Source organism: Doryrhamphus excisus, linkage group LG3 (assembly GCF_037039965.1).
Source record: "Doryrhamphus excisus strain RoL-2023G ecotype Guam linkage group LG3, RoL_Dexc_Guam_v1.1, whole genome shotgun sequence".
NCBI classification, from domain to species: Eukaryota; Metazoa; Chordata; class Actinopteri; order Syngnathiformes; family Syngnathidae; genus Doryrhamphus; species Doryrhamphus excisus.
The window spans coordinates 17355954-17379676 of NC_136359.1; the positions used below are offsets into that span (position 1 = coordinate 17355954).

Here is a 23723-nt window from a genome sequence, read left to right on the forward strand (position 1 = left end):
TTTTTTAAATGTTTTAGAACCTTGGCAGGTGTTTCAACAATCATATCGTTTGATATAAACTGATCTGGCCTACATCTGTACATGGCTTTGCTTGGAATTTCTCACAAGACGCAAGGATATACAGTACACTTCTTCTGCAATGTGATTTTGCTCAATAAAGCATATAAGAAATGCAAGGAGAGGCTGGTTTGCATCTATTGTTTCAGCCACTGTTACTCATTAAAATCACAAGTATTGTATTAAAGCATCTAAACAACTTGTCATCTTATTTTAATGTTAGAGAGTGGACAAAAACAATATGCAAAATATACAGTACTGTGCACAAGTCTTTGTGTCACGGTCAGTAAAAATGTCTTTTTAATAATAATCTCGCTGTGCAGCAGCAGGAAAATGCCAACATGGCAAACCAAACGAGAAAACAAATGACAATGTACCAACAATGGGAGAAGTGCGCACCTGAATTAAATAGATAAAATTAGCGGCAGGTGCATTTCATTAGAAACTAAGGAAGTGACTACAAAATAAGAGCATGAAAACAGGAACAAAGGCATAGAAAGGAAACTAAACAGTCACACAGGCTAACTCCCACATTGTGACATTTTGGCCACTACTAGAAACAGTATGTTGTCCATCTGCTGGTTAGTTAGGAGGCTACCTCCTGGCATCTTTAGTGTGGACCATTCCTTTGATGCCATAATGCCTCAAACTGGAATGATAAATTCCTCAAGCTCCTCACCAAGAGCCTGTCGTGGTGTAATGGTTAGTAAGCCTCCACTAGTAAGCCTCATCAGTGTTCGTCAAGAAGGAATATGAAAGGCTTAGTATGCGGATCAAAAAGATCCACTGTGGCAACTGCGTAATCAGGAAAAAGCTGAAAGAAAAACAAGATTCTCATCAAAGTTGTATGGATGATTCTTTAGTCCACCACCCCACTACAAAGTTTAGAACTTCTTGCGTAAACCTGCTCATTTGTGGCAGATGAATGTCATGTTGGTTTAAATGACCTCTGAAATGAAGTGTATTGCGATGAAAACACACCAGATGTGTGTATACATGGAGTGTTGTGGAGTATAACAGTTTGGATTTATAGAATTGAACCTGCAACAGGATTTGGTAACCATCTATTTCAGATTTTATTTCTGGTGCTGCTTTTCACAGCCGGTTTTAATTTAAAATCAAAAAATAAAATGGACTGATTTATCATTCCGTTTTGGGTTTGCAGTGGCGTAGAACTACATTGTGCCTGGTAGAATGCAATGCTACACTAAGTCATTCATTCATTTTCTTCCACTTATACTCACGAGGGTTGCAGGGGTGCTGGAGCCTATCCCAGCTGTCTTCGGGCGAGAGGCGGGGTACACCCTGGATTGGTCGCCAGCCAATCACAAGGCACATATAGACAAACAACCATTCACACTCACATTCATATCTATAGACAACCTAGCATGTTTTTGGAATGTGGGAGGAAATCAGAGTACCCAGAGAAAACCCACGCATGCACAGGCAGAACATGCAAGATGGCTGAGGGTGGAATTGAACTCCGGTCTGCTAGCTGTGAGCCCTGCACGCTAACCACTTGTCCTCCGTGCAACCTGCTACACCAATGAAAAGTACAATAGTAAAGTTTTTTTGTTTTTTTTTAATACAGCTCTTGTATTGACTTCATTAGATTATACAGGTGCAGTTAATCAAATGACCAGCTATCATATAAAGACCTATCAAATTTCTCCAAACCTTGTGGTGGTTGTTATTACAATAGATGTCTCCAGAGTCACATTTAGCTGGTATGAAGATGATTTTTATTCCATAATATCTCAACTGTTGAGACAAATGGTTCGGTAAAAGCATCTCATTGGGAAAGATGTTTATACTGTACTGAGGATGGATGCATTGACTTTACCAAATAAGGAATATAGCAACAGGGTGACAAATGGGGTAAACAATATCGTAGGTACTGTTATGAAGTAGAAAGGAAAACACAATTTATCTTCATTTTGTCATCAAACACAAAACATAGCCCAGTTCAGTTTAGTTTTGCCATTGTTAATTGTCAGTTCTATTTAGGATACCATGCAGCTTACCGCTGTGTTGAATCATTTAAAGGATTGTCTTGTATGCAAAGAAGGCTGCACATAATATAGCATGTCTAAAAGCAAAGTCCTAAGTCAACTCATGACAATTTTATGACTGTGTGAGCAAACCGGACAAAAGACAAATGGATTATCCCACAGGAGGGTTTTGAGAAGTTTGTGTGGGCGGTTTATGAATGTGAACAGAATCCCACACGGACTCACAAATATTGTTTCATATCAAAGACACAGTGAGATATGAATTGAACTTTGCTGATAAGCCAACTATGGCTTTGCTCTGTTCACAGAAACTCCGAACCAGTATGTGCTGCTATGCATGCAAAATCCAAGATTTCTTGCCTCCGACTCCCCACATAATCGTCATGTATGGACATTTTTGTGCTTATGAGACCAAGCAAAACCTTATGTATTGTTTTGGATTCAGCAGCAAGACAGCTCATTGTAAAGTATGTATAAAGTATTGTAATTTATCACTGGGGCATTAACAATGTGCAGCACATGCAGAGTAATGGCTCAGTTATTTCAACAAAAATGTCACCACATGTTTAAAAAGTCTCAATGTTTAAAGGGTACATTCACGTGAAGGTACTATTAACTGTGCCAAAATGAAATGAATACAGTGCTGTCAACATGTCATACCTTCTCAAAGAGAAAAATATTATAAACCAGCAGAAAATTATGCCACCATTTTAACTGGATGTATACCAGCCAGCAGTTAAAAAAATAAAATAAAAAATATGAAGTCGTGAATTCTACTATCAATAAAGTGACTCCTGATTATATTTCATAAATAAGCAATATCAGTGTATAATAATGTATAGCTTTATATGTGTAGTATAAGAAAAAAATCAAGTTACAGCAACAAACATAATATAAGACAAATATTACATCTATAATATTAATACGTACGGACTAAAAACACGCGGGGTGGGTTGTGAGGCTTTAATGATTATGTTTTTGAAAATGCCATACCTTCTGGCGGGTCTATACAGTAAATACGTTTATTTTTGTGGTTCAACAGCGACCTCTAGAGGACAGTTTTCATATTGTTTCTATCAAGTCGTTTTTTAATACAATGCGTTGTATAATATGTATGTTGTATGTTGTGTAAAAAAAATCAAAAAAGCACGAACTGAAGGAAGTAGGAGAAAATCAAACGCACTTGGGAGAACAGAGAAAGTACGTGTGGTCAAAGACATCACGGAACTGGACAAATATGAAGTTGGCATCATCTCCGAGGTAATAAAAGACACAACTCACAAAGACTTGGTGCACCTTGAGGTCATCGACAATATCAACTCCACAAGAATAACATATATTATGCCAAATTAGACAATGTTATGCAATATATTTAATTTACTGGTCATCATCACCAAATACGTTCTTGCTTAATTTATGTAAATACATTTCTTATAAATTGTGAAATTCAGTAAAATCTTTTTTTCTCCACTATATTTCGGAATTGTTAAATTGTGCAAATGTAATCACGCGATGTTCCTCCATGTAATGCATATCTCCGCGCACGTCAAAAACAATTTAACACGTGCAACCATGACGGCGTTTATTTTGAAGAACCCGGTCTTCGAGTAACTTCTGGTTGAGGGCGTGGCTTTGGTAAAAAGAGTCAGAAATCACTGCAAACATTGACCAATCACAGTCAGAGATGTGCTGCCGACACTTCCCACTAGCTTATCTCCTGTTTTTAGCTCCGTTAGCTCTTTCGGTAAGTTAGTTGATAAGCCCTGTCAGACTCACACCACCTCGACGGCGCTCAGAAATATTTTGGGCTGACATCGAAATATATGTATTATTTTAGCTTGATGATATTTTGTTTCTCCGAACATGTGGAATAAGAGGCTTTGGGTAGTAAGGAGGTACCCTAGCTGCCAGTCTGTGCAGCTGCAGCTGTCATCTCACCTAGCTAGTTAGCTTAGCCGCATAGGTGAGCTTGCGACCGTTCTTCCAGGCTAACAGACTGACTGTTAAGTCAGCAAGCAGTCGCTACTTGAGAGTGGAGTGTCCTGTAATACATTCCCCCTTCTACTGCTAAAACGCTATTAAACAACGTTGGGTCCTGACTGCTGTGAGGACGAAGATGCCTTAGCCAGTAAACGTTAGTCGATGTTTTGGATATTTTAAGATCTCGTTAGCCTGAAGCCAGTTAGTTAGCTGTTGTCATTGAGTTATCCTCATTAGCCACCAGCTCAGCCGCCATTAAAAGAAGATTTATACTTCTGCATATTTGGCATTTTTACTTTGGATAACATCTTGTGGGAATGAAGAAGTTTTTTGACTCACGACGGGAGCTGGTGAGCTCGGGGCCTGGCTCAGGAGCCAGCGGAGGAAGCCTTGGTTCCGGCGGCGGGGGCAGCTTTATCGGCCGGGTCTTTACTATTGGAAGACATCAAGTGACCATCGAAGAAATAGTGGCTGAAGGTGAGCTCACATGCTTTCTCAACATTACATTCACTTAAACCACGCATCAGTTTGCCCAATCGGGATGTTTGAATTAATTAAACTTGATTAAAAAACAAGAATAAGATTGAAATCCCCAGTGTCACATATGCCACTCCTGATTAGTAAGTCTTGAGAATAATATAATTAAGATATTTACAATTTATAAAACTTATAATCATGCTTTTGTTTTGTCAAATAACGTATGAACAGAATATAACCCTCATATATAGGCACTTTAATTTTCTTTTGCATATGGATATTTTGATTGATTGTTTGTCCACATGAAATGTTCATGTTCAGGCCACAACTACTGTATACCCTGGTTGCACGTTTTACCTGAAGGCTGGGAGGAACTTGTTGCAATTATATCATGAAGTATCCATGACATGCTGAGTCATTGGTAATACAAAACACATGGCAGTGGTTGTTATGCTTGCTCAAACATGCATTGGATTTTGCTGCAGAATGTTAAAAATTTGATTACTTAGTCATGTTACTTAGTTAAACATGTTATCTGGTGCTTTACTCCGGGGTTAAGCAGGGTTTGTTTTCTACTGCTACAATGAGAGTCAACCATGTTGTATTGGCCAAGAGGGCTTGTTACTGAATAATGGATTGAAAAGGACTGATTAATTTATCAGTGTTTTGGCAGGGCTCCATCTGTCTGGCCACTTTATGAATGGTTTGGTCATTTGACCACAAACGTAAAAAATTACAGGACTGTACCTCAAAGATGCATCACGTAACAGTTGTGGGAAACTCCAGTTGCATTCACTTTAGTGTAATTCAAAGTAAATGGAGGAAAGTAACATTTGCACATATCTAGGTTTTCCACATTTTCTTTCCTTCACCTATTGCTAGTGACTCCCAATGTGATTTGGTTTGTGTTGTGGTTTTCCGCATACGTTTTTGACTAGACTTGGGCCCTGGCCACACATAGGCGGGTATCTCATAAAACAAAAGTTATTTTTCCACGATTTGGCCTATCATCCACACATGCACATATATTTGGCACTAAGGTTTTCAAAACCTCCGGCCAAAGTGTGGATTAGGAGAAAAATACGATGATGTGTTTGGGTGTGGATGCCAATAACCATAGTTTTATGATTCCCAGCATCACTACTTGCTACAACATATGCTGTGATGTCACACACCCAACCTGTGTTTACATCAGAAACAACATGGATGCCCTCAGAACTGTGTTGGTTGTAGCTATTTTTCAAGCGCTTTTTGCTTGTTTGTGTTTGCAAGCCCTTTGAAACACAAAGAAACACTTTGAGGTTGGCTATCTTCACTCAAATAACAATTTAACGTCGTAGGCGTCCTCCGCGTAGCAGGCTCCGATGCCGACTTGCTTTGGCAAGATACCCAATCAACATTTTCTTGCATCTTGTTGACTTTGTATTCTAAAACAACGTTTATAAGTAATTCTGCCTCCTTGTCAGTCCACCCAAATAAGACTGGTGCCATGTTTTATGTTTGCGGAAGTGACAGGATGACAGAGGATGATTCTAATTGGCGGGATTGGAGGAACTACTGCCGCCTACAGGTTTGGCATGCTGTGACCAATGCAGTTATGCGGTTACGCGTGGATGTTGTTGTTTTTTTCTAATCCTAGGTTGGGTGGACACCATTTTCTTCATAAACAGAGAGGGGAAAATATAAAAACCCTGCTACGTGTGGACTAGTCCTTAGTCTAAATAACCAGTATGCAAAAATAGTAGGTAGTTGGAGGTTCAGCTTTTTGTTTATTCTATACATTTCAATAAATCCTCTTTGAAAATAAATGTCATGTCTTGCATTGCATTGAAGAATGTGCCCTCAAGTCTTGTGATGGAGTGCGTAACCTAAAGTTCCAGTGATTCATTTCCTCACTTGTAAGGCAAAACCATTTACTCGGCTCCAACTCTGCAAAAGAAAACACTGGAGGCTCCACACTCATTTGTCTTCAGTAAACAGGACAATGCTGCTCCTATCTCTTATATGCCATATAACCTTGCAGCAAAGTAATTGTGAAGATGTCTAACATTCAAAAGCGGGTTTCATTATGGGATACAACATTGGGCTTTTCATAGCTGTTTCCCAAGGGTGCATTTTCGTGTGCATACTGTTGTGTGTGAATGCATAAACCAGAGTAGAATAATCCTGACAGTCAGTTACGTCAGTGGGCAGTGGCTATTTGTGGCTGTACCTACACTTATTCAGTTCAGTGGTGCTCAAGGAGGCTGCTAATCCGTCTAATTTCTTACAGTCTTCTCAGATTAGACAGCAGTAGTTTAAATGTCTGAAAGCCAAGGGAACGCACGCAAGCAGTGCATTTTGATAAAGAACACGGCTATGTCCACACAAATACTGATTTTTTTCCTATGCATTTTGGCCTCTCATCCACAAGCAAACATAGTTTTTGTCATTCATATTTATAATTTATTTGAACTTTTTTTTAAATATTCAATAAAGTATCCCTCCATCCATTCATTTTGCTATACCGCTTATCCTCACAACCATTCACACTCACATTCATACCTATGGACAATTTGGAGTCCAGTGAAAGTATCATTGGCAGTGGGTGCAAGTTGCACATCGCCACTCAGCTATAATGCAAATTTCAGAAGCACAATATGGAGAACAACTGCAATAATTGTGTTTTCATATCTTTGCAGGAGGTTTTGCCATTGTTTTTTTGGTGCGAACTAATCAGGGTCAACGGTGTGCTCTAAAACGGATGTACGTTAACAATGAGCATGATCTACAAATCTGCAAACTTGAGATACAGATTATGGTAAGTTAGAATTACTTTTTTCTCTCTTTTGGGTGCACAAGGTGTCCCAGTAGAGCTAAGTGGATGTACAGTATGTCTGTTTTGGACATACGTACAGTGAAGAAAATAAGTATTTGAACACCCTGCTATTTTGCTATTTCTCCCACTTAGAAATCATGGAGGGGTCTGAAATTTTCATCGTAGGTGCATGTCCACTGTGAGAGAGATAAACTAAAAAGAAAAATCCAGAAATCACAATGCATGATTTTTTTAACAATTTATTTGTGTGATACAGCTGCAAATAAGTATTTGAACACCTGTGTATCATCTAGAATTCTGACACTGAAAGACCTGTTAGTCTGCCCATTAGAAGTCCACCTGCACTCCATGTATCATCCTGAATCAGATGCACCTGTTTGAGGTCGTTAGCTGCATAAAGACACCTGTCCACCCCATACAATCAGTAAGACTTTAACTTGTAACATGGCGAAGACCAAAGAGCTGTCCAAAGACACCAGAGACAAAATTGTACACCTCCACAAGGCTGGAAAGGGCTACGGAGCAATTACCAAGCAGCTTGGTGAAAAAAGGTCCACTGTTGGAGCTATCATTAGAAAATGGAAGAAGCTAAACATGACGGTCAATCTCAATCGGAGTGGAGCCCCATGCAAGATATCACCTCGTGGGGTCTCAATGATTCTAAGAAAGGTGAGGAATCAGCCCAGAACTACACGACAGGACTTGGTCAATGACCTGAAAAGAGCTGGGACCACCGTTTCCAAGGTTACTGTAGGTAATACACTAAGACGTCATGATGTGAAATCATGCATGGCACGAAAGGTTCCCCTGCTTAAACCAGCACATGTCAAGGCCCGTCTTAAGTTTGCATATGACCATTTGGATGATACAGAGGAGTCATGGGAGAAAGTTTTATGGTCAGATGAGACCAAAATAGAACTTTTTGGTCATAATTCCAATAAGCGTGTTTGGAGGAAGAAGAATGAAGAGTACAATCCGAAGAACACCATCCCTACTGTGAAGCATGGGGGTGGTAGCATCATGCTTTGGGGGTGTTTTTCTGCACATGGGACAGGACGAGTGCACTGCATTAAAGAGAGGATGACTGGGGCCGTGTATTGTGAGATTTTGGGGAACAACCTCCTTCCCTCTGTCAGAGCATTGAAGATGGGTCGTGGCTGGGTCTTCCAACACGACAACGACCCGAAGCACACAGCCAGGAAAACCAAGGAGTGGCTCCGTAAGAAGCATATCAAGGTTCTAGCATGGCCCAGCCAGTCTCCAGACCTGAACCCAATCGAAAATCTTTGGAGGGAGCTCAAACTCCGTGTTTCTCAGCGACAGCCCAGAAACCTGACTGATCTAGAGAAGATCTGTGTGGAGGAGTGGGCCAAGATCCCTCCTGCAGTGTGTGCAAACCTGGTGAAAAACTACAGGAAACGTTTGACCTCTGTAATAGCAAACAAAGGCTACTGTACCAAATATTAACATTCATTTTCTCAGGTGTTCAAATACTTATTAGCAGCTGTATCACACAAATAAATTGTTAAAAAATCATGCATTGTGATTTCTGGATTTTTCTTTTTAGTTTATCTCTCTCACAGTGGACATGCACCTACGATGAAAATTTCAGACCCCTCCATGACAAAGTGGGAGAAATAGCAAAATAGCAGGGTGTTCAAATACTTATTTTCTTCACTGTATGTGCTTCTATAGCAAACGATCAAATGTAGGTCATACTCGTATGGGGGAAAAGCACTATAAAAAAGTACTTGTAACATCCAGGTTTTTTTTATTTCATCAAAGCTCTGTTGCACCATTTTGTAACCCATGTTTGTTAAAAAAAACAAGTTGTTCTTTCAACCACACCCAGAGCGTCATGACCAACAACAGGGTGGGCTCATTTTCCAGCTCAGGGTGGGCTCATTTTCTTTTTACAGATATTATATATATATATATATATATATATATATATATATATATATATATATATATATATATATATAACATATATAACATGCATGTATTTTCCAATTTAGCAAGCAAAATGTCTTGACATTGTAAGAGATAAGCAAATATATACAAACCTGTGTATTTTCTAATCCACCAAGCTAAACCTCCTGACATTGTAACTGTTTTACCACCTTGGCCTGTCTGTGTTTATTTACTTAGAGGGATCTAGTGGGCCACAAAAACATAGTTGGCTTCCTGGATTCCAGCATAGCTTCAGTTGGAGCTGGTGATGTATGGGAAGTCCTAATCTTAATGGACCTCTGTCGAGGTAAGTCTGCCTGCCACACCGTTTCTCTCTGTTTCTTGTTCGTTTTCATATTTCACAATACTGTCACAACCACCATGCATGCTTGTGAATGTCAAAGTAACATGTTTTACCCTGTTAAGACATTTAAGCACATAAGATATAACAACTATAATCACACTGCAGGTCAGTTCTGATTTTCTTGCTCATACGTGACCTGTATCTGTTTTTTGTTTTTTTTCAAGTCAGTATGAAAAATATGGCTTCTGCCTTGTGAGCGTGTGCTTGGATGTCACTTGCTGATTTTTCAACATTGTTTATTTTTGTTTATATTGTCTATTAATGTTTGTTTTTGTTTTTAGGTGGGCAGGTAGTCAACCTGATGAACCAGCGATTACAGACAGGCTTCACAGAGGCAGAAGTGTTGCACATTTTCTGTGACACGTGTGAGGCTGTTGCACGTTTGCACCAGTGCAAGACTCCAATCATTCATCGAGACCTCAAGGCTAGCGGCTATCATTCCAAAAAAAAGATTTTTCTCCAATTGTTTATAGATTCCAACACATTTTTCCCCTGTGTAGGTGGAAAACATTCTTCTCCATGACCAGGGACACTATGTACTGTGTGACTTCGGAAGTGCCACAAACTGTTTCCAAAACCCACAGACAGAGGGTGTGCCTGTCATTGAGGAAGAAATTAAAAAGTCAGTTTATATGCTTTGTTGTTTGTTACACCTGTTTTTTTTTTTTTACAGAAATGTGAAACTGATAAGTCTGTGCTTCTGTATACCAGATACACCACTCTGTCTTATCGTGCACCAGAGATGGTCAACCTCTATGCTGGGAAGGTCATCACAACCAAGGCAGATATTTGGGTGAGTTGGAGTTTAAACCTCACACCTTGTATTGTTTTTCAGATTCCATGATATTATTACAGTCATGTAAATTGAGCTATCTTTACTGACTGTGTGTTTTTGCTCTTGTGTGCACAGGCTATGGGTTGCCTACTCTATAAACTATGCTACTTCACGCTTCCTTTTGGGGAGAGCCAAGTTGCTATCTGTGATGGCAGTTTTACTATCCCAGACAACTCACGCTACTCCCAAGATATGCACTGTCTCATCAGTAAGCAGATCTGTTTTTCAGTTCATTTGTCACTTGATAAACAGTATATATTAAGGCTGTCAAATGATTAAAACTTAAAATCAGGTTAATTCAATTATTATACCCCCTTCTTATGTAGGCGTTTTCAGTGTATTTTACAGCATACTTAAATGTAGAAAATTGTACATCCAATTCAGAGTTATAAAGTAAGCGATAAGGATATATATTCTTTATCTTCCTGTTTAATATACATATGCGTAATATAAAACCGTTTTTGTGATGTTCAGCTTGTCCCTGAATGCATCTCGTGTTCTTGTGATGACGATAAGGAAGTGTTGTTCCCAGGATGAATGTACTAGAGACGTATGTGAGTTGGAGATACATACAGTATATGTTGTTGGAACTGTACTGCTGTTGATGTGTTCAGGTCCTTATTAGTATAGTGGAGTATGCTGGAGCCTATCTCAGCTGACTTTAGACAAGAGGCAGTGTACACTCTGGACTGGTCCCCAGCCAGTAGCAGTGCACATATAGACAAACAACCATTCACACTCACGTTCATATTTATGGGCAATTTACAGTTTACATATTTTTGGTAATCAGAGTACCCGGAGAAAAGCCACGCAGAGTCTGCATAGAGATGCTAAAAATGTTGTGTGACTGATTTTCTCAGGATATATGCTGGAGCCTGACCCAGACATAAGGCCAGACATCTACCAAGTGTCTTACTTTGCCTTTAAACTGAATCGACGAGAGTGTCCTGTTCCAAATGTGCATGTAAGTTGAGCACAAAATAAATATATTCAATACTTCACATATTAAAAAAAAACCTCAATACATTCCATTTATTGCCAAATAAAATAAAAGTCCACTGTTAGTATGCAAAATGTAGATTTTCCATCTCTTTAAAATGAAATAATGGATAATACATTGCAGATCTCATCTTTTGTTGTAGAATTCATCCATTCCTGCAAAACTTCCCGAGCCTATCAAAGCCAGTGAAGCAGTGGCTAAAAAGAGTCAAACCAAAGCCAGGTGAGACACAGACATTTTTCGAGAAAATTAAACTTGAAAATTATAAGTTACTTCTTTCCTTCCCTCTGCTCAGGCTCACAGACCCCATTCCTACCACCGAAACCTCAATAGCACCTCGACAAAGGCCCAAGGCTGGCCAGACTCAGCCACAACCTATATCAGGCATTCTTCCCATACAAGCAGCTCTGACCCCACGCAAGAGGCCCAGTATGGCTGCTGGATCAGCCCAGCCTATAGGTAAGTCAGGATTAAAGCCAGGGTGTCCTATTTCGAGGGGGCCATGCATATCAAATGTATATTTATTTATCTTTGTATCTCGTAGGAGTCAATGTCCCACCTTCAGCTCCAGCTGCTGCTGTTCAACCTTCCACCAGCATTCAGCCTCAGGTTACACCGCATGCTCAGCAACTACTCATCAAACAGCAGCAGGCCTCTACCTTCCTAAACCCACAGAATAACCAACAGGTAGGCATCCCAACAAGTGCAAGACAGCAAATGTAGTAAAGTTGCATAATGAATGAATGATTATTCAGTTTTTGGCATATACAATTGACTCGGTATGTTTTTGCTCCATGCCCATATGACACCATCACAAAAACAAAAATATGGCCAATGTTTTCCGCACAGCAGCTCCCTCCAACGTCACTGTGTAGTGTCATCCGGCCCTAAGCCCTGACCAAAAAGTGCTGTAGAGAGTTGCTGTGACACCTACTGCAATGCAAAGCTCAGACAGTTTTTCCTGCTCTTACACTGCAATACCAGCAGCAACATGAGGTGCATGAAAGTCCAGCTGTCCATCTGACCCCCATCCCTGAGTGTACCGCCATTGGGCCAGCTGATGACACAGATGTGGTAACATCTTGCTAACCCTGCCTTCGTGCTGCTCTTCACACGCACAGCTGATGATTAGCTTGTCTGTCATGAATCTGACGTATTGTGTTTATACTTTCTCAACCTGGGGCTTTGAGCGCACCGGACTGGTCTCGCTTAGAGTTTACTGAACATGGCATTCTAAGTGCCCCTTCTTCCTTTATCTCTATTTTTGTATGAAATCATTGCATTGCCAACCTCTGATTGAGCTCTTAAATAGACAGGCTTAATGTCCACTTTGTCACACGTGCATCTGTCATCTCCTCTGTACCGATCTATCTGATGCAAATCATTTGTCAAAGTGTTGTCATTGCTGTTTTGCGCTTTCACTAGCAGCAGGTGTTGGAAAGGGCTGTGATAAATCTTTTTCTTTTTTCTATGTCAGTTAATCATTGGTGGTTATTTTTGTGTGGGGATTGTTTTGGTTTCTTTTTGTACACTGAGCAGACCTTCTTCATGCTTATATTGCACATTATCACCCACAGTCAACTGGACGAGGGCTGCAAAAAATAGGCTCTTTAACACCCCCCTCATCACCAAAGATAGCACCCAAGAGTGGACATAGACGCATTTTGAGCGACGTTACTCACAGTGCCATCTTTGGGGTCCCAGTGAGCAAGTCCACCCAGCTTCTTCAGGCAGCTGCAGCTGAGGCCAGCCTCAACAAGTCCAAGTAAGCTTAATGAACTCACCTCAGTAATGTGAGGGATAACTGTCCTTTCAAGGCACTGCAATAGAACGTCTATTCAGATGACATAAAGCAAACCTTTTACATTCCACAGGATCTTGCTGAAGAATCACTCAATTCACACACTCTGTTTGCTTACACGACTCAACCATAGACCACAGATGTCACACACAACGTAAAATCTTGCCTCTCTCCTGTTTGTGTAGATCAGCAAGCACTACTCCTTCTGGCTCTCCATGCTCATCCCAGCAGACTGTATATCACCCAGCTGACACTGACACCCAATCTGCCCGTATTACAACGAACACTCAGCCCAGCTGGAACCCCTTCGGTGATGATAACTTCTCCAAACTAACAGCTGAGGAGCTACTGAACAAAGACTTTGCAAAACTAGCTGAAAGTAAGTTTGGGATGCATATTTACCACATCAAAAAGTATTAGATACGTAGCAACTTTTTGTTTGCATCCAGTTGCTGGTCCAGAGGAGAAGGCCACGGGTGATAATCTCATTCACGGATTCAATTCATTTACAGGTAAGGGTTGTTTGACCGTAGGGAAGCCCTGCTTTATGTGCAACAATTTTATAGACAAAGATCTTTATTCATTGGATTGTCTTGAAATGAAGTATCATCTGACATCCAGAGTATAGGATCAGCAATGTCATTTAGTACTTTGCCATTCTCTCTGACTCCATAATCATTCTTGTGGTTTTGGTTATTAATTAGTTCCAAAACATTCACCCAAACATTCATTCATTCATTTTCTACCGCATTTTCTATTTTCACGGGGAGGTGCTGGAGCCTTTCCCAGGTGTCTTCGGGCGAGAGGCGGGGTACACCGTGGACTGGTCGCCAGCCAATCACAGGGCGCATACAGACAAACAACCATTCATACTCACATTCATACCTATGGATTATTTGAGTTAGCCTTTTTTGTAAAAGGAACAAATTTTTACAGCATGAACTTTACGAACACCAACAACCAATGTATAAACCCAATCAACCATTCTTTTGAGGTTTAAAAACCCCCCTGGTTTGGCCTCGGTCTCCTCCATTTTTGTACTCCCTCAGATTGTTAGTTAAATAAGTCCAGAATGGGGTTTTGTTACAGTCATTTTTTTCATACCGGGCTCTTGATCTTGACATTCAATGAGATTCAATGTATCAAAGGGTAAAAACAAGGAGAGAAGGTGAAAATTTTTGCCAAATAACGACTTGTATGAAAACCAGGGCGTTAAAAACTGAGGGGTCACTGTATTTTATATTTTTGTGGAGGCGCTTTGCCAAAGCCCAGATTACAGCTGCTCGTTTCAGAGTCCTATCTTTGTTGACATAACTAAGCAGCCGCACAGTGACTCCTTTTCAGTTTGCATGAATAGTCTGTGGCAGACAGCTAGATCGCATCTCATTTGCAGATCTTTGCTTTTACTGTCGCTCCGCAGGGCAAGGACAGAGACTTCTTTGTTAATTGGATTTCCTTACTGCTGGAGGATCGTGCTTACAAGGCACAAAGACTACGCAGTTAGTTAATCACTCAAGTCTGCATTCAGTTTTGGTAATGGGAAATTATTTCTCAACTTTTGTGTATGTGGTGTTTTAAGAAACTATTGCAGGGTGAGGTTACTCTCCTCTACTGAAGCTGTCCTTTAAGATGCAGAAAAGGAGTTAGCTGAGTTAGTTTGTGACCATCATCTAGAATGGAAATCGTTACAAAAGTGTTGAAATAGAATGCACACACACACACTTTATACCTGCACAGTCAAGGTAATAATTCAGAATAATGATATTTTCAATACAGTAATACAGCACTGTCTATTTACATTATTTACAACAAATTTAATACTGAAGCAGTCAGTCTGAATCTTCACTTTCTGAGATTAGACTTTTTAATGGTGCTCTTTCCAATAGAAAAGGGGCCAAATGGTGACATCTGCTGTGCCATATTCTGAGCCAGCACATTCCTTGTCTAAGACCCCCCCTTGACACACATTTTTACCATTGTGGTTTCCTGTAAGTACAGTATGCGCTGATGTGAGAGTTTGACTTCATGCATGGGCCACATTTCAAAATGGGAAAACAGTGGTGTTCTCTGCTCAGTTGACTGCAGTGAGCTGATGGGTTTGGCACATGAGCCAGTGAGCACACTGTTGTTTGTTCAGCTGAATGCTTGCTGCTAAGTTCCCAAGTTGGCCTCTGTCTCATTGGTTTTGGTCATGTAATTTTGTGTTTTTAGGATTTGAAGTTCTCTGACTTTGAGTGATTCTGTATTCACTACATGAACTAATACATTAGACCGTTGTAAGCTCGAACACTGGCTGAGCTTCTAACATCGCTTGATAGTCTGTCCTTTCCTCTACGTTTGTATTTGTTTGCAAACACTTCCCATGTTGCCCTTTTCTTTTTCCAACCATCCATCTGTACATCCATCAATCGACTCACTCAGAGAACCTGATTGAGGAACAGAATTTGTCTGAAAATTATTTTCTGCTCCCTGACTTCTTAACCCTGGCTGAGCCTTTGAGCACAAACTGGTACCATCTCTGTTTTTGTTCCCTTCGCTGCTTTGCATGTGTCTTTGTTGCATTCCTCCACTTTTTGTCACATGGCTATAACCTCAGGACATAAATAGTTGTAATAGTTATAGTTAAAAAAAATAAATAAATAAATAAATGTTTAAGTTAATAAATGTTTCTTGCTTTCTCCTGCTGTGTAGTAAAGACGGAGGAGTGTGTGGATTCACTGATTCCTGGGTTGGAAACACCCCAAGCTTCGCAGCACTCAGGCCAGCCAGAGTTCATCTCTGCCAGCATGCCAGGTTAGCATTCTGGGCTTCATTAAGTCTGTACTGTGTATTTACAGTATAGTGAGTCATCACCATGACATCCCGTTATATTTCATATTTGTCCCTTTTCCTTTTTTAATTATTACAATATTGTTGAGTATTTTATTCGGGTGAAGACTCAGTTTGCATGGTGATGGGGTAACAGCATTTTGTTGTCAAGTATGTCATTCTCAGTTTTTCGGAAAAAAATATTGAAGCAGAATGTCTTCAATTACCTTTTTATATGGCAATTTCATTTTGTGCACTGACAGACGTAAGTGCTGTTTTTCAGCATGCTTCAAAGGACATTAACATATTATGTGTGCGTGAGTGTAAATGTAGATGTGTATATATATATATATATATCATCTATATATATATGCATACAAGGTAACTGCTTTTGCTTTTTTGGCTTCTGGTTGACTAATTGGCCCCTCACAGAAGTCAAATGCATTTTCATTCGGACAGATATTTATTTAAAAGCCATTGTGTGTAAACATCTGACACAGGGTGTCTTTACTTAATGTGCAGGGTACAATTAAATCTCAAGACTTCATTCAATTCTGGAGCAAAATGTGTTCCCCCATTGCAGAAAGCTCAGTCGCCGGTTATCAGACAGGACAATGACCAACACAACACAGCCAAAAAACAAATTAAGAACAAACAATGGACCGTTCTGAAGTGGCCTTCTATGAGCCCTGATACAATTGAGCATATGTGGAAAGAGTTGACACATGCAGTCTAGAGAATTCACCCATCAAACTCGAGAGAGCTGAAGCATCCTGCTCATGGGTAGCGGGCCAAAATACCTGTCAACAGGTACAGGAGTCTCACTGATGGGCTATCCACGCTGAAACGTTTTCAAGTCAAAACGGCAAAAGTATTTTATCATTTCAGCCTCTCATCCACACAGAAACTGTGTTCTGGGTGCCCTGAAATGGTATTTTTCGAAAACGGCTTCCAGAGTTGAAAAATCTGAAAACACTGGCTTGTCTTTTTCATGTCGTCAGTAGACACTGTTGTTTTACGAAAATGCTGAAGCCACCCCATCATCATCACGCGACAAGTGAACTTTGATGACAAGCCTTCTTCTTCTCCTTTGCACTTGGGCTTGAAATAACTGCTTTCCTCTTCCACTTTTCCTTCACTTCTTCCTTCGCTGCAGACTCTTCTTTCCTCTTGTTGCATGGAGAGAAAGCCAATAACGACGAGTTTGACCCTATTCCCGTGCTCATCTCCAAAAACTCAAATCAAGGTAAGAGAATACCGAGGTTAGCGCTCGTATCTACTCTCTGAGCCCCACTCCCAAGCATAGCCCACATCCCTTCTGTGGCTGGTGAAGTCTTGGCAGTCAAAATATCACATTGGAAAATGTGATCCTACACCCTGCAGGGGTCTTTTTTTGTACTTTTACTTTGCAAGGCTCCTCATTTAGATTGGCGCTTACTCTCCCCTGTGATGATGCAGCCATATAAAGATTATTCTAGCTCACTCTCTGCTTCTTTCTCTTTTCCTGCCCCTATCCATGCACCCCTCTGCTCTGATCCCTCATCATCATCATCCTCATTCACTTATTGGTTTTCTCCATTCATCCTTTGTTTGTACGACTTTTCTTTGGCTCTACCCCCACTACCTTCCTCGGCTCTTCCATGTCCTTCTCTGTCTCGTCTCTTTCTCTGACATGTTTCAGGTGGTCACTCACGTACCAACAGTGGCAGTTCAGAGTCCAGCATCCCCAACTTGGCGCGTTCCCTTCTGCTGGTGGATCAGCTCATCGACCTCTAAAGGGGTGGGAGAGGTCGGGGGCACTGTGCAGCCCTAACATTGGAATAGCGGAGGAAGGGCGTTGGTTAGAGTTCTAGGCTCTTTTAATTTGAAAGGGCCTAACTTAATTTGAAAGTTTACCTTGGCCTCTACTCTTATCTGTAGTTGCCTGGTAGGCTGGTTACATAAAGCTCTACTACCATTCCCATCAATGCTTGAGCATATCATCTGCCATTGTCATGGCTACACCATGAAATTCTTCATGATTTCCCCCCTGTAATATCTCATTTCACATGAAGCCATGGTGGTCTACTTTAGTCCCATGATGGACTGCTTGATGACGGCTGCCTTGCTTTCCTCTTTGTGTGCATGTTAGAAGTTGAAGCTTTTTTTTAAGCCTCCAGGCACACCCCTGACCAAAAAGATGAAAAGGCTGCTTTCTGGTCAATTTGATGCACATTTTCTATAAATGTGCAGGTAGCCTCATAAACAGCGTGTACCCACATGTGTGTCCCAATGAGAGCTGTTTGCACTAATAGAACTAGTTTGTCTTTAACCAGTAATGGTGAAATGTCTGTCCTGACTGGTTTCTCAAGCTACGATGGGTTATTGTGCTGTTGCTTTATACATTTTGTTTGTAAAACACAGAGACCATATGCTTTCTACATGGTATAATTCATTTTAGCACAATTTTGTTGTGGATCTTAACAGTATAACAAGCTGCAGCTTCAGGATGACTGTCACCTTGGTGATTGGGAAATAGGATGATGTTTCAACGTAAATCAACAGGGGCAAAATGATTGGGCGACTTTAGGAAGTGACAATGCATAAAAATATGTTGGGCTGGTGTTGGACCTGCTGCCTCATTGTCTGATATATTTCATCCCAAAGTTGTTTGGTGGTGTTGAGAGGTCAGGGCTCTTAAGTTCTTCCACACCAAACCCATCTAGCATGCCTTTATTGACCTTGTCTTGTGTATTGGCGCCCAATCGTGCTGGCACAGGAAATGGTCCTCCACAAACTAAACAAAGTTGAACTCTTGATAACATTGTGGGAGGGGGGGGGGTCTCCCAATATTTATAGAAGCTGGATTCCTATATGGAATAAAGAGGCATTATGATCACAGTCATTAGTTATAATGAACAATGAGAAGTAAAAGATATCTCTATCTCTATCTCTTGATAGACTGATGTCTATCAAGTCGCACTCTGTTTGGTTATAATTTGGGTAGATACTATGTTATAAAAGCCCCGGCTGCCCAGTAAATTGCTATCACAAACTAGAATGTCACTCGCAATACAACAATCCTCTTTGCCAGACAACAAAAACAAAATTTGCATACTATTTTTAGATTTTTTTTTTTTTTGCTTTGCTTTTGTCAGCCATGCTCATTTTTGAGTGTAATATTGAAATGCACCACAGCTATCATGGCTCTCAATAACACTTTAGAGCAGGGGTCGCCAACCCGCCAATCTTTGGGATTTGCCCACTCATCTTTCATTGTACATCTTTGTTTAGGGGACGCATTGTAGAGGGAAGACCTGATGATTTTTACGCATATAGTGTCTGTGTTGGTGATGAAACATACCATAGGTCTTGCGTTGGTTCACAGCACAGACCAGGGATCTTGGAATCAATATGGTTGGTGACCACTGCTTTACAATGGATGTATAAATAGAGTCCAAATGTGATCTATGTCAAACATAATGGGATGTTTATGAAGGCAAAGATTTTGACCATTTTTTAAATTCCTGTATTCTCTCTCACCATCATGTCAACCTTTTGTTTTAACACCTCGCTATGGATAAACAAAGTGCTTCTGACTTTTCTGACTGGGCTATATTTTGTTTCCAGCCAACATTTTTTCTATTGTAATGGAACAGAGCTCATGAATAAATTAACCTCCTTACATCCTGTCTACTACTATTGCTCACATTTGGCTCATATAAATACTAGCACATTAAAACTACTTATAGCCTGCACGTTTATGTATCTTAACTGCTCTCTTTGACAAGTATATTGTATAACACAGCAGCAGCAGAACCGATGTACTACTGGTAAGGAGCTTCACAGGATTAATATCTGTGAAGAAATGTCCTATCTCAAATGTTACATGCAAATTAAACACTAACAGCAAGTAAAATACGTGGGTCTGTGCTACTGCTGTTTTTTTTTAGGTCAACACAATCAATACTTAATTAACCAGATCAGGTAGCAACAGGTAGCTGTTTCCCTTAAAGGCTTCCACTAACACCTTCCTGAGAGTCGCTGTTGATGGCTGAGGTAAGGCTGACCTATGTGCTTGTCTTGTCTAACTCTGCTGCCAAGGCCCCTCTCCTTGTTTCCACTGACTCCCGTCTGCTCCCATCCCTTGTAACAGCAAGCACTCTTGAGAGAAAGCTGTGGAAACAAGGTTGCTACATGTTGTGATGATGAAGCTGCGTAGTGATTGTCTCAAGTAGAACCCGTGTTGTCATAAGTGTTGTGATGCTTCCTTGCTTACTAGTAAGAGGCGATCGTCCCAAGGTTGTATTGTCTACTAGTAAAGAAAGATATTTAACTATGAATTTGCTCCCCGTGTCTGCTCTGATACAGATGTGCAAGAGGAGAGGAACGGCTACTATGTGCTTGGCCAGGAACACAACAATGAAACTCTAGCAAGCGAGGCATGCAGTCACTCTAGTGATGAAGACCAGGGAAAAGAAGCCCGCAAAGAAGAGCAGCAGAATTTCGAAGAAGTCACAGAAGGTCACACATCTGCCCATGACTGCAGTGGCTCTAGACCGCTGCTGATTGACTCAGACGAGGAGGAAGAACAAAGATGCACGCCAAGCCTCCACTCATCACCAGCATCCAATGTGGCATCTTCTCAACCATCTGCTACTACCTTGCATCCACCTACACAGAATCATTCCCAACTTGATCCTGAGCCAGGTAAAGGGCCAGAGGGTGCTGCAGACATCTTCTCAAAAGCTCCTTTTCACCTCACGCATCATGAAGCAGGTGACGTGTTTGCCAATGCACCATTTCCACGCGCCCCGCTCACCGCCCCGCAGCAGGTGGATGTGTTCTCCCAGGCTCCGTTTGCAAGAAGAAAGGAGGCCGCAGCACCTCCCTACCCTCATGGGGCAACTGTAGCCCCTGAACAAGGTGTGCTGGGACAGCTCACCCCACAGCTGTTCCGCCCACAAGCTCTTGCCAAATATTCTCGACATTTTGAGGGACAGGTGACCCCGCAGCATGTGGCTGCTCACTTTAATGTGAGCAATCAAGCCGCTGTACCTGCTGTAGACCCTTTTGTTAGTGCACCCTTTCATCTTAAAGCACCGCAAGAAAAGCCCTGATGATACCAGCGCTGCAGCTGGACTGCAGGCCTGCACCGAACTCCTTCCTTAAGCAACATTATAGTATGCAAGACTTTTACCTTGATTCAACAGTTTCTGGGTTTCATGGGTGATGCAATGACACGTAATAGGAGAAATGTCCTTGCATTGGCTAAAATTTGCAAAGCAAGGTGGCATGCATGTAAGCAGCACAAACCCACCCTTGTGTTTTTGTGCCTAAACCTGAGCAGACCTTAACCATATACCTCTGAATCATCACATCAATTGCTTACGGTTTCTGTCAGAAAGAACTATGTAGACCTGAGCTGTTTACAGCAGCAAGTACACAAGTGTCATTTAGGATTATTCAACTGTATGTGATCGCTGCTCCTCGGAAAACCAAATTGACACTTTTCTTTTTTTTTTTTATTTTACCCTAATCCAAATTTAACACAATTTCTGAAACGATGCAAGTGTCCTGGGGTGCACTTAGGTCAGCATAGGCTACTGTATTTTCTTGTACCTATTTTGTTGCTTTAATCATTTCCAAATAGTTGTGGACTTTCATAATTTTAGTTGTCAGCCCTGTTGGTACAAGACATCTCCGCAAAGACAACATAGCGATCAAGCATTTGTTTTCTTGCCTACCTCACTTTTGGCATTTGTTCTTGTTTGAATATAATCTGGCCATGTTTGGCTGTGTCTTGAGAAGTCTTGTGTGTGTTATGGTTTGAGTCAATTACCCTTCTTTGGGGGGGGAAATGGAACATACAGTATCTTATGTGTTCATTCCATGTGGTGAAGGACCTTTCATTATGTAATCAAGGATTCTGGACACTATTCCTTAATCTCTTTTCATACATGTAGCAACCTATAACATGTTCCTCCAAAAACTGCAACAATTGTATTACACATGCAGCACCAAGTTCAATTCCCATACATTAATTTTCTATGCCGCTTATCCTCACTCGGGTTGTGGGGTATGCCAGAGCCTATCCCAGCTGTCTTTGGGCTAGAGGCGGCGTACTCGCCAAGTACAATTACGTCTGCAGTTTGTATCATGCACAACCCACATTCACCTCTTGAAAAGCACGTACTGTAGGCACCTCTGTAATGTTCAAGTATGCACTGACAACATCTGCAATTTAATAATGCTTGTCTTTTATCATGAGCACTTATTCAGTCAGGGATTGACATACTGTAGTAATAAAGATCGGTGGCCTATTAATTACATTCCTTTAGGAAACATTTTATTGTGCGCTATATAAAGTCATGGAGTACTTTGTTGTTTTCATCCTGGCACTTTTAAGAAACGCCATCCAAACTGTTTGACCAAAGTGTAATGTAAAATGCTCTGTTCTCATTTTTACTTGAAGCGTCTTATTTTTAAAGCTCCATTTTCTCATCTGGCTTGTTTAAGTGAATGTCTTTGAATGTAACACAACTGGAAAATGATACTTTTGTCCTGTTTTAGCTGGGAATGGACAACTCAATTTTGACTTGGATGAAAAGCACTCAAAATGCTGCACAGCTTGCCTTTGAAATGTGTTGCTAGGTTGTGAAACATTAAATGAATGTATATCATTTCTTGGTTGTTATTCATTGATGGAACGCCGAAATTTGTTGTGTGTAAATATGTGCTTCCAGCCAGTTACACTATCCTCATATTTGTATGCATGATGAGAGATGCACAGCACAACAGCATAACACAACACAGCACAACAGCAATCCCCTTGTGACAATATGCCCTTTAGGGGCAGTGAACATATCACTGGATTGTTTTTCCTGCCCACTAGTTCACTTCCTTTCATGAAAGTACACTTTTGGATTTAACTATTTTACGTGTATTGTTTGAAGCTATAATGGCAACATTCATGTTCAATATTTTCACGTTTTCCCGACTGGAAAGTGGTATTGTGAAGATTTTAAATACACATGAACAAACTAATTGCTTAGACATGGAGAATTGGGAGGGTTAAATATGTTCTTCCCGTTCCTTTTTAATTGGGCCAGTTTAATGTGTTTTAATGCGTTCGAAATAAACTAAACCATGACTGAATTGTCATTCATAAAATAATTACCGAGACGGCAGAGAACAGGTTGTTCACGTACAAAAGAGGAAAAGCTGATGTTGGTCGTTAGGTGGCGGTAGTCGTGAAAAATACACGTGGATGGCAGCAGGAGAACGAGTGACGTGAGATACCACTGATTTGATTTCCCATCCCCTCAGCGATACCCCACCGATACCGATACTTTTCCACTAATGTGAATTTAAAACAGCAGGGTATTTCATTCAAAGCAAAGAATACATGACAGACATTAAATTATTCATTCAAATAATTATACAATAACAGAAAAAATCATTAAATATGTGAAAAATGAAGGACCTATAATAAGAATGGAAACGAAACTTTATTCACAATTCACACATGGCTTCAACACGTAAACGTTTCAAGCATCACCTCAAACGACTGAAATATCAAAACTATCGATATATTGTTTTTACAATCAATTTTCGACCATGGATAGCTGGTATCGGA

At 40.6% G+C, this 23723-nt stretch overlaps 1 protein-coding gene across 4 annotated transcripts; it reads left to right on the forward strand.

Moving 5' to 3' along the window:
• Window positions 1-3741: 3741 nt before the first annotated feature.
• Window positions 3742-22767, forward strand: aak1a (AP2 associated kinase 1a). Of its 4 annotated transcripts, none has more exons than XM_058071102.2 (18): window positions 3742-4526; window positions 7208-7326; window positions 9496-9604; window positions 9943-10085; window positions 10162-10283; window positions 10373-10454; window positions 10572-10704; window positions 11357-11460; window positions 11639-11718; window positions 11792-11955; window positions 12041-12183; window positions 12481-12570; window positions 13074-13261; window positions 13483-13676; window positions 13747-13809; window positions 15989-16090; window positions 17262-17351; window positions 20456-22767. In XM_058071102.2, exons 1-18 carry the CDS (start codon window positions 4367-4369, stop codon window positions 21202-21204), a joined length of 2835 nt encoding a protein of 944 aa, XP_057927085.2. In that variant the 5' UTR covers window positions 3742-4366; the 3' UTR covers window positions 21205-22767. The 4 variants fall into 4 exon arrangements, with proteins under 4 accessions (XP_057927085.2, XP_078645911.1, XP_057927091.2 ...); XM_078789785.1 differs by having other exon boundaries at window positions 12484-12570; XM_058071108.2 differs by lacking the exon at window positions 20456-22767 and adding an exon at window positions 17787-19771 and having other exon boundaries at window positions 3743-4526.
• Window positions 22768-23723: the final 956 nt, after the last annotated feature.